This window comes from Chanos chanos, chromosome 4 (assembly GCF_902362185.1).
Source record: "Chanos chanos chromosome 4, fChaCha1.1, whole genome shotgun sequence".
In the NCBI taxonomy this organism is placed as follows: Eukaryota; Metazoa; Chordata; class Actinopteri; order Gonorynchiformes; family Chanidae; genus Chanos; species Chanos chanos.
Genome location: NC_044498.1, coordinates 51,978,536 through 51,993,879, shown reverse-complemented (window position 1 = coordinate 51,993,879; position 15,344 = coordinate 51,978,536). Strand labels below are relative to the sequence as shown.

Here is a 15,344-nt window from a genome sequence, read left to right as displayed (position 1 = left end):
CGAACATCCCCGCGGAACAATAGCAGCCTATTCTTATTCTGATGCATGCATAGCAAGGCGAGAGGGAGAGGGAGAGGAGAGCTGTGATAAACTGAGCAGCCCTGCTCTTGTCTCGCTTCAAAGGAATCTGTTAGAGAGGGAGTGTGTGAGAGAGAGAGAGAGAGAGAGAGAGAGAGAGAGAGAGAACGAAAAAATAAAGCAGGGTGCAAGACCCACACGATGTAGTTCCAGCCAATTGCATTCCAGAGAAGTGACCATGGCAGACGATAAACAATGCACAATGGATCATTCTGCACAAAAGGTATAAAAAGAACGTGAGACACTGCAGGAAGAGGAGAAACAAACAAACAAAACAAAAAAAATAAAACGGCAATGGGGAAAAAAGAGCAATCTGTGCACAGTCCTACCTTGTAAAATATAAAACTGATCTTACATTTCAAACGTTACAAAGTAGTGCATGGCTGAACAAATCTGCATCTAAGTGAGGGACAGAATCTTACTCTGTGCAAGGCTGCAGGGCTTCTGTTTTCCCAAAGCAAAGCAAGCACCAAATCGCCTTAAATTGTTCCTCCCCGTCACCGAAAAAAAAAAAAAAAGGAATTTAACACTCACCCATCGAGAAGGGATTGAAATCTTTCAGCCATCACATCAACACAAGTCCAGATATCCTTTCTCTGAAAGGTAAACAGCACGCTAAGATTTCTTTGTTTGGATTTTTGAAGCTGAGTAGGTTTGCTTATACTGCGGCTGCTTTTACAGCTCTGAATCAGGTAGATGACAAAACATCAATCTCTCTGGGTACAATGTGTAGCATGCACGGTTGACACACTCCTTTCAAGCAACATATAACCTAATCACTTATTCCAATACACTCATTTCTGCTGCTGTATTGATAAATATTTGCTTAAAGGTAGCTCAGCTATAACCCAGATTAACTGAGCATTTTATAGCACATGATATAACAAAACATGATATAAAAGGCTCTATTATTTCAATAAGTGGGTTTGGTAAAAGAAAAAAAAAATTAAGAAAAAAAAAAAAAGAATCAGAGCACAGTGTATGAAATATTTCTGTTGTCTGTTTTGTCTCACGGTACAGACAAGAAATCTGACACTTGATAAAAACAATTATGAGACATAACACGTTCATCTCATTTCTGAACCCGTGTAACGAGATAAAATATGAGCGGTCAAGAGATAGCTATCACCAGGGGCGGTTATATTAAACAGTGAGACGAAATCTTAAGAACGGTTAAAGGCATGCAGAGACGGCGCCGGACACCCCTCTCCGTCGCTCTGATACATAATTGCTATGAGGATGAGTGTATGCACCTGTAAACAGCTTTATGCAAAGACAGGGACAAAGACAAGGAGTAGAATCATTACATGCTAGTTTCTTAAGCCCTGAAATCAGGCAATATCATGACACAAACAACATACCTGTTTTCTCTGTAGGAAGAGATGTAACTAGGTCTTCTGTATCCAGGCATCTCGTCTAAAACATCTTGTAGATCAATATCAAATAAAGATAAAAAATATTAAGAATTATGAGAGTAGAAAAAATTAAGAATAGGAGACTTGTAACTTATAATTTGAGGAAACAAGCAAGGTGTGCCTCTGTTAAGGATAAGGTGGATTTTGTTAATTTCATATGCTATTTTTTTTCCCTGTTACATTCATTGCAATGAATACTTGTGTGCTGTTATTATTTTATTGTATACATTTACATTTAACTGTACTGTAAAAATATTACACAGATTAACCCATATCAGTCCCATAGTCTATCACTTTTTTGCTAATTAGTGGCTGAATGTTCAACAAGAAAATAAAACTGAAAAAAAAAACTGTGCTGAAAACAACACAGATCATGTCATTTGGGTGCCAAGCATTGGGTCACTGTTGGATAAATTCACTGTTGGGCTAATTGAACTTACCACAATTGGTTGTGCTTCTAACGCAATACTTTGGTTTGAGGGCTTAACCCTATTGTTGTGTCATTCTAACGATATTATGGGTTTAAAACAACTCTATGTGTTGGCTTGTGTGATACACTCAACACATATGACCTCTGGTCCTATGTCTGTTTTAATGTCATCCTGTAGTTCTTTCAGGGTGATTCTGGTTTCAGTTTGCTCGCATATCTCTGCCTGTTCTGGCATATGCCAGATATCACATTTCCTTTTCTTCAAGCTGCAAACTCATTATAGCGTATTTGATTTCTACAAGGATTCGTGCTTTTTTTCACATTTCCAAAAGGCTGAGCCAATAAATAGTATCGTACTTCAGAAACTTTTTTGTACTATTACCATTATTTCAGACCGAGTAGAGAACGAGGATAATAGGAAATAGAAATCAATCTAAACAGAGGGTCGTATAGCTATCTTTATAATTTGCTAATTCCAGAACGAAACATGTTGTTTGGTGACAGGAATACTTTAAAAATCAAAATACGTGGGTAGTCAGCTGATGGAGGAATTCCATTCGAAACTAGCATTTTGACCCTTTGTCCCAAATATTGCGATAATGTCCCGCATTTTAATTCATCATTCGGTTTTCAGTTGTCAGAAATAAGTACACGTGGATGAGCTGCTTATAGTTTGTACTCTACTTCATAGCCCTATGTCAAAAGCAGCAACCTGGCTTATGCAAATACAACATTGCAAAGCTTTTCTAAAAGCCTGGCTTTCATCCAATGGTTGAGAAGAGAGCAGTACAGGCGGTCATGAAAAGGCTGTGACGGCCGTCAATTGAGCTGTGGAGCCGTGGGGCCGGTGAACCTCTGCTACGTCACCAAAATCAAACTTATTACACAAACCTTGTAGATACGAAGCTCAAAGCTACCAGGCGACATCATGCCCCCCCCCCCCCCCCAAAAAAGGAAAATGGTCTGTTAGTAGAGAATGCGCTGCGACATATCCCTGGGTGTCCTTACTTAACTTTTTCCAGTTAAGGAATAGTAAAATGATATTAGTGTACTCGTCTCGACATTTATGCTTCCGAGCGATACCACATAAGACTGCTCCAACACTGCGAACGACTTAGGTTCACTGACAGCTGGAGAATCAGCCGTTGGTTAATCGGCTAGTGTATCTAAAGGCCCTAGTGATTTTACGACTATGTGATGAATATCGATTCCATGTGCGCATTTACTTTGTACGGGTTACTTTCGATTTTTTTTAATTCTATATAGTTGTGCACGACGGAGGGAATGTTGATTGCCTGGTGTGTTGTGGAATTGACTAGCGGTCAAAGTTTAGGTGTTTACGAGGTGAAAGGCAGAATACAAATGTTTCTTATTCAGTTAGATAGACATTATATCAAAGTTTTAGGTTTTAGGTTACCTCTCAGCGTTGGTAACATGTCCCACATTGTCCCACATTTACTACTCGTCCCACATTTGGTCCGTTTGCATCTGGTCACCCTATTCTAAACTAGCCGAACTTAATTTAGCTGTCGACAATTTCGCCCCCTACTGTCTTATATATTTGCCCTGACACTGAGGGCCATCTTCCGTAGTTTTCTTATTTGACCATAAACAATTAAACAGTCACAAAAACAATGAAAAGGGAGAATTCAAGTCCTTGACACATACCAACTACGTAAATTGCAAAGTCGTATTCTGGTAACACCAAGAGAAAAGTTTGATAATACTGGTGGTATGTCTGTGCGCGTGAGTTGCACGTGCGGTGGTGCTTGTAAAGCCGTTCCCTGTTCATCGTTCTTTTTATTACAGTTTTGCCACAACTTACTCTGTCTGCAAGGGTTGACAATGCCTCACTGAAATGATCGTCAAGTAAAAATGGTCTAACGTGGGTAATTTGACAAGCCCCAAATGAATAGATGGGTGTTTTCATTGTGAAATCACGAGTGAATAGCCTACTGCACGTCTGTGTTTTATCTGAGAAACTACAGTGACTTTCCAAAGAACAGTAATTGGACAACGATTCTAACGTACGTAAAATAGCAAACTGTCTCTAAATATTTCGCTTTTCTCAGGTATATTACTTTATTGTTAGTTTCATTTCTTATATATCTTGAAAATGAGTGGGAATTGATCATGGGTGTACAATCACTCATTAAGTTTGAGCAAATTATTTTCAGTGCAAACAAGCAAGACTCAAGTGTATTCTCATTGCTTCCCATGAAAGGTGTAGTCCGACACATCCCTGTTTCATATAAAAGTCCCACCCACAAATCTAGCAGTATTTTTTGACAGTATTAGATTACGTTCCTCATGAAAATTGCCCCTCCACACTAATCTAGGGGCTGTCTCACCTTGTGGGCGACAACAGTTTAATGTCAGATCAGTTTAAAAAGCATTTTCTACAAAATTCATAGTATTACTCATGTACATCATTCATATAATGCATGCTCAATCTTTAATTACACATAGGCCTTTGATGGAAATACACTGTAACATTTTTAAAACAATTACACCACAGTCGTTTCACGAGTGATTGTTTTTCAACTGCAACCAGTTTTAAAGATACGCATAAAGTTTTGCTGTTCAAACTGTATGGATGACGTAGAGGGTATTTTGATTCCTATGCGGGAAAACGTCATGTGTGTTTCGTAGTTTGAGAGGGAAGTTAGGTTATGAGTGTATCACAGATTATGTGCGTGGAGTAGTTAAGATTAATTTTAGTGATGTTTATGTCAGCGTAATCTGCCGAAGAAGTTAACTCAGCGTTGTTACTAGTTGCCCTCAAGTTAACTTTGGTTTCATTTTAGTTCAGCGGTTATTTTTACTGCACAGTAGCTGAGATCTTAGCTAGCTTTTGACAAGCTGTCAGAAGTTGGTCCACATTGTTTATTATTGAATTGATGGTTGATATACTTTACTTTTAAAAATGACAGACAGTTTACTAATTAAAGAAAGTCCACTGCTAGTTCCTCTCAATAAAGACAAGACAGTATATGACGGCTTTATCACGGTGCAGGTAAGATATATATTGCAGTTTGTAGCTAACAATCTAAGCGTAGTTTTGTTCCTTGTTGCTAACGTTTAGTAGTCATTTCAACATTCGTCCGGCTTTTAATTCAGTACTGTTTTCATCCTGTGTAATTTACCAGTAAAGATCTAGTGTTTTCCCCGTGACGTTGATCCGTATGTCATAACTTTTTAATGTTGTCCTGGTAATGCGTGGTAATTTGAGGTCTTTTTGCTGTGAAAGGACAGAGATTTCCGGATAAGGATCTCACTCGCCCAGGGCTCACAGCTGAAGCAAGCAACGTATGAGAATGTTCTCTATTCTGTTATGTGTAAATGTTGATTTTTTTTTTTTTCAAATGTACATTAATGCTATTGCTTTTTTTAATGTGCACATAGGTGAAGGCCTTTGATTGTTTGAGGTGCATATCATAAACTTGTATGCAGTAACACGGCTTTGTCATGATGCGTAGGTTCCACTGTTGCTGGGAGCTCAGACGGTTGCTTCGGGGATATCAGCAAATCGTAAAACAGGTGGAGTAAATTGAATGTGCCGCGTGCAATATGTGGCGCGTGCAGTGTGCATGTATTCTTTGTTCACTCAGTGAGTCCTATTGCTCATTCTCATTTGCATGTATATTCATGTTGATAACATTATTTGAAAATGATTGCTCTTCCCAGCCCTCTAGGATATTAGAATGAGATGCATGTATTTACCCCTGGACACTCTTTTCATAAGCGTTTAAGATAATTAATACTTAACTCCGATGGCCACCGTCATTAATCAAACAGGAGATACTGAGGCTGAATTTGTAGAGTCATCTCTGTTTAGTTCTAATAAGTGACACAGCATGATAATCCAAACTTTGGTGTTTGCACATGTATTTATTTGTTTCTTTTTGTTGTTGTTGTTGTTGTTTACACAGAGATTACACCAGTCTCCAGATTTGGTCAGTTTTATTTTGGAGCTCAAAGCTGTAACGGTAAGAATACGACTGAGAGATGAAATTCACGCACGGAGAATGTGCTTCATCACTCTGTAGTCCTGATGCCATGTGACATGTTTGTAACGTCTCATTATGGAATTGTGTTCGATCAGGAAGTGGCTCTGAAGCACAGACCGGAATGCCAGACTATCCCACCGCCGCAGTACTATTCTCGTCTAATCACGGAGATGGAGGCTTTAGGATGGGATAAGTATGATGTCTCCTCAGCTCTGCTAATGGGCCTTTTCACTGCGCACATATAATTTAATATCAACCTTGAACAGTACCTCTGAATGGCCCGTTTGACATCGCTCATGTGTAAAAACCTCAGGATTTACGACATACTGGCGCTGTAGCGACACACGCAAGTGCACCTTCAAAAGTCAACCCTCCTGATTGGTCAGTGGGCTGACACGACAGTTTATTTTTAGTAATTAAATATGAGTCACAAACATGTCAGACTGTTCTGGCTGGCTTTGAGACTCAGTGGGCTGACATCGTCCCTGTCATCTGGTAATGTATCTGACTGTCATTTGGGTAGGCTGCTCAGTTCCCACTTTCTATTAATGACCAGAGATATAATTATGATATTAGCAAATGCAAATTGTTCTAATTGGGGACCCACTCTCAAGTTTAATGGGGGAATTTTGAAACATGACGAGAAAGAAGGTGCATTTTTCAGCCTTGAATGGCGGTCAGAAGTATTATACACTATCTCTATCTGGAAATGCACTTGAGATTAATTAAGATCCTTAATTGGTATCAGTGTTAACAGCCTCAGGTTTAACATAGTTCTGGACTCTGATTGGTTTAGGTAAAGAGGAAGTGCCGGAGAACCTGGTCATTTTAATGAGTTTAGTTCCCTTGAAGAAGATTTCTCCGGTGTTAATTACTGTATAGATGGGGGTCGTGTCTTTTTTCCCTCCTCTTATACTCAAAGTAGTTCAAATCAGTCAAACATTTAAAAAGACCAAAAAATCTTTTACATACTGTACATGCTGTAGATTTTCTAATCTGTTTACAGTCAGTGGGTCGTGATAAACTGGCCCTTTTTTCCCTACTAGTTCATTGAACTTGCTGCTATATATATATATATATATATATATATATAGAGAGAGAGAGAGAGAGACAGATAGATATATGTGTGTGTGTATATATATATAGATATAGATATATGTATGTATAGTGTGTGTGTGTCTATATGTGTGTATATATATATATATATATATATATATATATATATTGACACACATTGACACACACACACACATATATCTATATATAATTTTTTTCCCCCTACAATCAGCACATGGAAATGTTTGTTGGGAGGCATTCACACATGTATATGGGGAAGGTGCTGTGGCCCTAGCCAGAGATTTTTAACACCCTGCCACGATAATGACAGCAGAAAAGGTTTCCTATTGGCTATCCCTCACACTGTCGTGGTTTAGCCACCACTTACGTTTCAAACCACGCGGCCTGTGCCGGGGCACCTGTGAGAGTGGAAAAATAATAACGGCTATTTTCAGAAGCAAAACCTTCACATGGTTACAAAATGTGACAAAAATGTGATGAGAATTCTTCCATGAAAAAAAAAAAAACAAAACAACAAAAACATCACAGCTTAATTTTTTTATCATTGTGTTTTTTTTGTTTGTTTGTTTTGTTTCTGTTCTTGTCCGAATTTTTGATTCTGCTGTACATCTTCATCCATGTCCCGTTTATATGCATACATGCCAAATGCTCTCCCCCATCATTTATGAGGCGCTCTGATTCTGTAGTTGCAAATGCAATGCTCTCATCAATCCTCACAGCAAGACACCAAGCTGTCAAGCTGTTTCAATCATCGCACGTGAATGCCAGCCAGGCCCGATACCGCACGACAGCTCCACTGCAGAATGCACAACAGCAGAGTGAGATTCCGGCTCCGGAAGGAAAAAAAAAGAAAGAAAAGAAAAAAAGACATAACCATTTGTTGAAAGTGGATTGTGTGTAATTTTGGCTTATGCTTTTTCTTCATGTAATTGAATGTAATGGGATTATATATAAAGTTCTGCCTTTTCACTGTGGCAGTATTGAGTTCTGAGATGAAGAGATGGCATGTGTGACTTGTTAGAGAATGTGACAATGACGGAGAGATCATAAGTGATCAAAACACATGGACTGTTTGAGAAAACTGTGTGAAAGAATTAATAAAAAAAGGAAGGGAGAGGAATGCAGAGATGAGGTTATACAGGAATGCAGAGCTGAGGTTGTGCAGGAATGAGGTTATACAGGAATGCAGAGATGAGGTTATACAGGAATGAGGTTGTGCAGGAATGAGGTTATACAGGAATGCAGAGATGAGGTTGTGCAGGAATGAGGTTATACAGGAATGCAGAGATGAGGTTATACAGGAATGAGGTTATACAGGAATGCAGAGATGAGGTTATACAGGAATGAGGTTATACAGGAATGAAGAGATGAGGTTGTGCAGGAATGAGGTTATACAGGAATGAAGAGATGAGGTTATACAGGAATGAGGTTATACAGGAATGCAGAGATGAGGTTATAGAGAAGTGATAGAGAAGGGTGTGATAGGGTAGTATTGGATCGGTAGAGGGAGTGATAGAGAAGGGTGTGATAGGGTAGTATTGGATCGGTAAAGGGAGTGATAGAGAAGGGTGGGATAGGGTAGTATTGGATCGGTAGAGGGAGTGATAGAGAAGGGTGTGATAGGGTAGTATTGGATCGGTAAAGGGAGTGATAGAGAAGGGTGTGATAGGGTAGTATTGGATCGGTAGAGGGAGTATTGGTGGAAAGACTTAAGTGTCCTGGCAGCCATGGCAATGTTTAAGTGTGAACTGACGGGAAATGGTCGCGTTTGTTGCTGATGGGAACGTGTGAATACAGCATGTGTATGCTAACGCAGACCGCAACATGCTGTCAGATACGAATCATTACTAAACGGCTAAAACATGGCTAGCACAGGCACAGTGGCGAAACATAAGCAGTAGAAAAAATTGTTTAGTACTGCTGCAGGTGAGATAAATCTGTAGTGCTTTTGCTGTGTCAAACGAGAGCCATTTCTTCATTTAGACATAGTTATAATTAGTTGTTCGTGGTGGTACAATCATTACATTACATTTAAACAGTCGCTCAGTGCAAACACATACCTCTGGTCTAATATTCCAATATTTTATTTCGACTTGTTTTATATTTACATTGGTTAACCAATGCTTAGGGTTTTTGCCGGTGCAAAACATGCGCTTTCTTGTCTGTTAGTAAATGAAAACACAGGCTGGTTTCTGAGACAAAAGCATGTGATGAGGTAAAGAAACTGAACATATATTGTGAAACGAAAACAATTTGAGACAAAATAGACACGGGATAGGGGAAACTGCACAGTAGCTCTGCCCTTGATGTGTGTTTGACTAGAGTCTCACAGCTGAGGTTGTTTTGTGTGTGTGTGTGTGTGTGTGTGTGTGTGTGTGTGAGGACTAATATGAGCCTGTATTGATTTGTTTTGGGCAGACTGCTCTTCATCGATACTGAATTCCGCACTCTCAAACTGAAGGGAGAAGACTCGTCTGGTCGGCAACACGCCATTACAGTCCATCTGAAGCCCGAGGTGAAGCCAGGGGTCAAGAAACATCCACACAACCTCCTCACAGTGTCAGATCTTCATGTCTTCGCCCTATTATTTTCTGCCAAGGATCGTGGTTCATGTCCATGTTCTGAAGTCATAGGTTGTGGTTTGGCTAAGTAGTTAGGGACTGCAACTAAATATATACATTCAGGGACCACCACAGTAAGTTTACTGCAAGGAAAAAGAAACAGAATGAATGATTAGTTGGACATCAGGCTGAAGTGATGAAAAACTCAGGACTGTACAGCACTGCTACTTAATACAGGGCTATCTAATTCACTACTCACATTCAACATCTCCATCGACAGAAATCAATCTGAGGTGAAAAGTTAGTTTAAAAAGTTTCAGGGAGAGGTTTTAGTGTTCTCTGGCTGTGAGATGGTTTTTTGAGATGCTAGCATGAGATCTTACTGAAACGTTGGAGGATAGGGGAGAAATTTCAGAGGTGCAGAGAGACAGATAAGGCACTGTGTGTGTGTGTGTGAGAGATATCCATAAAGAGATTACCGAGGCCACGGACAGAGGCTGGAAATTGAGACGTGCCAGGGGTGGAGTAAAGTCCGCTCTGCCTGTCAGACGGAGGCCCAGGGATGAGCGAGTCGTGTGACTGGTGTGACTGGTGCGGCTGGCACTCCGGGCCCTTGCACAGCGGCTGCCGTGCCAGATCTGAGCGGAGCAGCTCTCAGGTAGAGCTCAAGCCTTGATGAGATTCAGCAGGGCGAAAGGAACCCCCTGCGCCCACCTGCCCGCAGCCGGGTAAAAATAGCCGGGATCCTCCTGACTCGCATCTGCTCATCCGCACGACACAGGGCTCCTCTCCCAGGGCCTCCGTCAGCCAGATCTGGCCCGCACCCCCGCAGAGGAACAGGGTGTCGAGGGAGCCCGGTGTGGCCTCAAACTTCACTAGTTTCCAAAATGAGGAGAAGCATTGAGGACTGGCATTGAGATTTTGCATGAACCGATTAATGCTCGTGAATGAATCGTAAGAACTGACTGTCTTTCCTCCTCATCCCTAGTACCCTGCCGAAGCTCCGGAATGTTCTGCAGACTTGCCCGTTCCGCTGACGATCACCTGGACGCCACAGGTACACTAACACTGCTCACCTTGGCAATGACAGGAACACAGCTCTATTCCAGTGCGTCATATCCATGTAGCCAGGCCTGGTCTCACATGCGTGTGATGTGAACTGTAACTGGTAGAGTGTGGTGATTACGCTACTGTGTCTTTCTTTCTTTTTTTTTTTTTTTTGTCACCGTGAGAGGACAGTGTCTCGTTGAACAGTGTTTTGTGTAGCGTGTGTGTGTTTTCTTTTTTCATAAATGACAGAAGATTTTTGGAAGGTGGCGCGGAGAGGGCAGTGAGAGAATGTAGAGACAGAGTTGATTAAACATAAGGCTTAACAAGGCTTCCCGAGCTCAAACACCATTAAGAACAGTGGCCACCCACTGGGCGAATTACTAACTCACAAAATAATACAAAATAATCATCTCCCTCCACTCATTCGACAGTTTCATCCTGTCACGTGAAATCAAACAGTGCCATTTTCTCCTGACTGTGGTCATCCAGCAGACGTAGCAGACAGAGATGTATGTCAGTGTGCAGGTTTTAAGGGTGGGGTTGGGGTTGGGGGGGTATTTTGGGCTGTTTTGCTGAGCTGAGTTGTGTTGTGGGGCATGGTGTGTGTTAGTACATGCTTCTCTGACTGCGCTGCCGTCTGCTGGCTGAGGTCCTGCTGGGATGCTCGTGATGGGACGCTCGTGCTCAGATGAATTTCCTCTGTACTGGGAAGAGAAAGGCCCGTTGGCCTGCTGCCCCCACCTCATTTGAATAAATAATTATTAACTTCACCGTTGTGAGCATGACGTGTGTGTGTGTGTGTGTGTGTGTGTGTGTGTGTGTGTGTGTGTGTGTGCACAAGCGTTTGTGACCTGGCATGTGTGTGAGCGTATGTGTTTTTTCTTGTCAGTAACAGTTGATTTTAAAACTTCCTTTACTGTGATGTTCAGAAGTAAGTGTGTGTGTGTGTGTGTGTGTGTGTGTGTGTGAGTGTGAGTGTGAGTGTGAGTGTGTGGATGGGTATACTAACAGTTCTTTGTAGTATAACATCTATACCAGTACTGGTTTCACACAGTAATGTGGATTTTTAGTGTTACTGATATTTAGTGATAGTTCACAAGCGTTACACCCAAGATAACATTTAAATCGTATCAATACAGCATATAAATATAATAACATATATTCCATAAATTAGCAGAACCCCTGTGGCCCAGCCCAGGGAAATAACACGGGCAACCCAAGGTAGATAACCTTAACAACAGTAAAATAAGTCCACTTCACTCCTCTGTGCCTCTAGCTCAGCGGAGAGCTTATGACTCCCCCTGTTTGTTGAGGCGTTTGCCAAACAGAAACCTTCCTTCCAGCCCGACTCGCAGTGGAGGGCGAGGAAAGTAACTCTGCCAATGAGGAGGGAGAGTTAGCCCAGGACCGAAATGCAAAAATCCATCCTAGATATTGGATTTAAAAATAATGACACCAGCCGGGTCAATAGCATTTGTAAACGGCGCAAAGCTGTGTTCCAGCAGAAGGTGGCACATGAGTAACTGGCCGATACCGCGTCTCAGAAAACAAACTGCAGCAGCTTTTGACACAAACCGAGGATCAAAAACTAAATCGACTTTACCCTAAAGTACAGTCGCCAAGCAGTGACTGCACACATTGTGGTAGATTACTTAAATACACAACGAGTAAATGAAAAGTCATTTGTTTTCCAGGAATCTGGTTTCTGTCTGGTTACATTTTACGGAACTATTCAAGGTTTCCTTTGATACCATTTTAAAGTTTTGATCTGAGAACAAAACAGTCCGATCCAAATGAACAGTGTTTGGTTTTGGTAAGACACCATTTTGGTACCAGCACACGGGAAGCATGATTTCATTCACTTGATCAATGTCAACATCGTCGACTATCGCGATACCTTGATGTATTCGCAAAATATTGTGATACAGAATTCTTTCAGTATCACCCAGGACCACTGACTGTATTGATTAGATGTTGTTGTTTTGTGAGCTCTTTGTTTGGTGACGGATTGGGCAGTGCAGGTGTGTCTCTGCACGACTACCCAGAGTTTCATCTCCGTCAGAGACCTGACAAAAACCTCAATTCCATTAGCTTTCATTTACTTCAGTTTCACTTCACGTACCCATCTGCAAATCAAAACAGGGTCAAAAGCCTCCTGCCTATGTCTCCCAATTATTATTATTATATTTTATAGTATATTTTGTTGTGGTTTGATATAAATATATATATGCATAAATAAATATATGCATATTTATCCTGTACTGTTATACAATCTTCAGGTCTTTTATTTGTACTTAATACGATCTGCGGGGTAAGGTTAAAAGGTGAAGGGCTGTTGGCAGGGTCTGTGTGTGTTCTGTTTTCATGCGTTTTACGGTTAACCGTTTAGCCAAACCTCATTACCAACAACACATCACTATTTATCCTGCTAAGTCATTAAGCTTTTAAAATCAGAGTTTTTTTTTTTTTTTTTTTTAACATGCCTGTACTGATTTATTTACTTCATAGGCGTCCCCTTTTGAAGCTGTTATGAATATGCATTGTTGACCATTATTGCAGAGACCTAATTGGAATACTTAACAGAGCGATGAGCAGGCTGTCACCTCCGCCAAGAGCAATCTATTGTGTAGCTTTGGGCTTTTTTTTCCCTTTTTTTTCAGGCTTAATTCCAACAAGAATTCAATTACAAGGACATTTTACTTGGACTATATATTTATATAAAGACATAACTATAATCATGCGACTGGCATTAATTGGAACATAATTGCAGAGTCTTTGCACCTGTGCGATGCTAAATTGTGTGCACTGTACTGGCACAATGACCCATAATTTTTGGTTCATTTTCTCTCTCCTGTATCAGGCTTCCCTCTCTCTCCTCAGCTCTCCTCTCCTTTCTTGGGTGGTTGCTGTGTGAGAGGAGCTCTTCCTTACTAATGTATTCCTCCCCACACCTGTCCTCCTCACCTAAGCGAAAAGAGAGAGAGCGAGAGAGTGCATTCTTTTGTTAGCGTTTAAGATATTCTCTCGTTCCTTCTCCCTCTTCTTCTCGCTCCACGTCTGATATTCTTTCCCCTCTGTCCTTCCTCAGCCTCTCCCGATCTTTTGTTTGGGTGTGCGTGTGTGTTGTTGTGTGTGTGTTTGTTGCGTGTGTGTGTTGTGTGTGTGTGTGTGTGCGCTTGTTTGTGTATCCGTGTGTGTCTTGTATTTGTTTGTGTATATGTGTGTGCTGTATTTGTGTATACTTGTGTGTTGTGTATGTGCTTGTTTGTGTGTGTGTCTGTGTGTGTGTGTTGTCTTGCTTGCTATGTCTCTTCACAGGAGTAGTCTGTCTGTCTGCCCTCTGACCTTTGCTTTAGCACTTCAGTTCAGAAAACGTTAGCTGTGTGATTTGTTGTTTTGTTGTGGCCAATTAGCGGCTTTGATGGCAGCTCCGTTCAGTCCCTCGCTCCCTCCCCGCGATTTATCACATATGGAAACGTATCGGAGAACCAAGAAACATAATCAGCCGCAACATACTCAAATTATGTGACAAAAGGTAAGCGAGGAAAATTACAGGCCTAAATATGGCTGCTGCTCCCCCCACAAATCTTCCCAGATTGGTTGTATTATGTGGTTAGAGGTTTTACAATGGGAGGAAATTGCTGATGACGAAGGTGATTTAACATTTGGACCTCTCGGAGACTCAGACGGAGGCTCTGCTTTCCTCTCCGGAGGAGAAAAATGTTGGTGAAAGGACCAGTAGGCATTTTATCAGGACAATTATGCTTATTAAAGCACAACAAAGCTTCAGAAAGAATTTAGAGCTACATTTTATAATAACAATGGAATCGGCGGAGTTTTTGTGTCTTTTTCCACATGTACGTGTCTGAATATCTGAGAAGTTTCGAAGTTTCATTCTCTTTTAATCGAGAAGTCTCTTTTTTTTTTTTTTCTTCTTTTTTTTTTTTTGTACGTCGGGGTCAATGTTCAAGGTCACTCGTACCTGATCTTCATTATTTCCAGAAACATATCAGTGCTGCATTATTACTCTGAAATGTCTCTGTAATAAAATAAGTAATGTTTTTTTCTTCCCCACCTCTTGACAAATACATACTGTCACTGTCAGTTTTAGAGATTTTATTAGTGATTTATATGGGATTAGTGTACTTAAAGACAGCAGTATTTTCTCCCTAGCTCCATCTCTCTCTCTCTCTTTCTCCCCTTCTCTTTCTCTCTTTCTCTTTCTTTCAGTCTGTCACATAGTAAATGAGTGGTCCTTGGTTTGGGTGAAGTCTCCAGACTAAACTCCATCTTTACCGCGTTTAGGTCGAAGGCAGGAAGCCCCCGCGGGCAGCCGGACAAACGGGCAGGGACTGGGCGACCCCTGCCCCCTCACGCTGACAGTAGACGGTGAAGTCGAGCCAAGCGGCGTGAGCTGTCAATCACGGTGGATGATTTATGACGGGACATGCTTTAGCGATTAGCGGCGTGGCACAGACAGAGAGCTGCAGGGGGAGAGGGAGGCCGGCTGTGTTTGTTGATGTGAGGGCCGTGAGAAGCCCCTCCACACAGAGGAGTGGACGGGCTGTCTGTGGTGCTGGTGTCACTCCGTTCTACTGATAATATTCCTCACGTTTAAGACTGTAGATGGTTTTCTTTTTTTTTTCCGTGGTGGGGACTATAATCAAAGTTTTTTTAGCGTTGAGCGGTTGATGAGAAGCTGGACAGACTTCAGAGAGATTTT

General features: G+C 41.2%; 1 protein-coding gene across 1 annotated transcript in view; it reads left to right on the top strand.

The window, feature by feature from the left end:
* The first annotated feature begins 4,849 nt into the window (after window positions 1–4,849).
* The window catches only part of fancl (FA complementation group L), a 16,759-nt gene continuing 6,264 nt past the window's right edge, over window positions 4,850–15,344 (top strand). Inside the window, exons 1-7 of the mRNA XM_030772438.1 lie at window positions 4,850–4,939; window positions 5,174–5,232; window positions 5,403–5,463; window positions 5,856–5,912; window positions 6,029–6,126; window positions 9,429–9,525; window positions 10,560–10,628. Of these exons, the coding sequence (XP_030628298.1) occupies window positions 4,850–4,939; window positions 5,174–5,232; window positions 5,403–5,463; window positions 5,856–5,912; window positions 6,029–6,126; window positions 9,429–9,525; window positions 10,560–10,628 (531 nt within the window). The remainder of the gene's footprint in view (window positions 4,940–5,173; window positions 5,233–5,402; window positions 5,464–5,855; window positions 5,913–6,028; window positions 6,127–9,428; window positions 9,526–10,559; window positions 10,629–15,344) is intronic.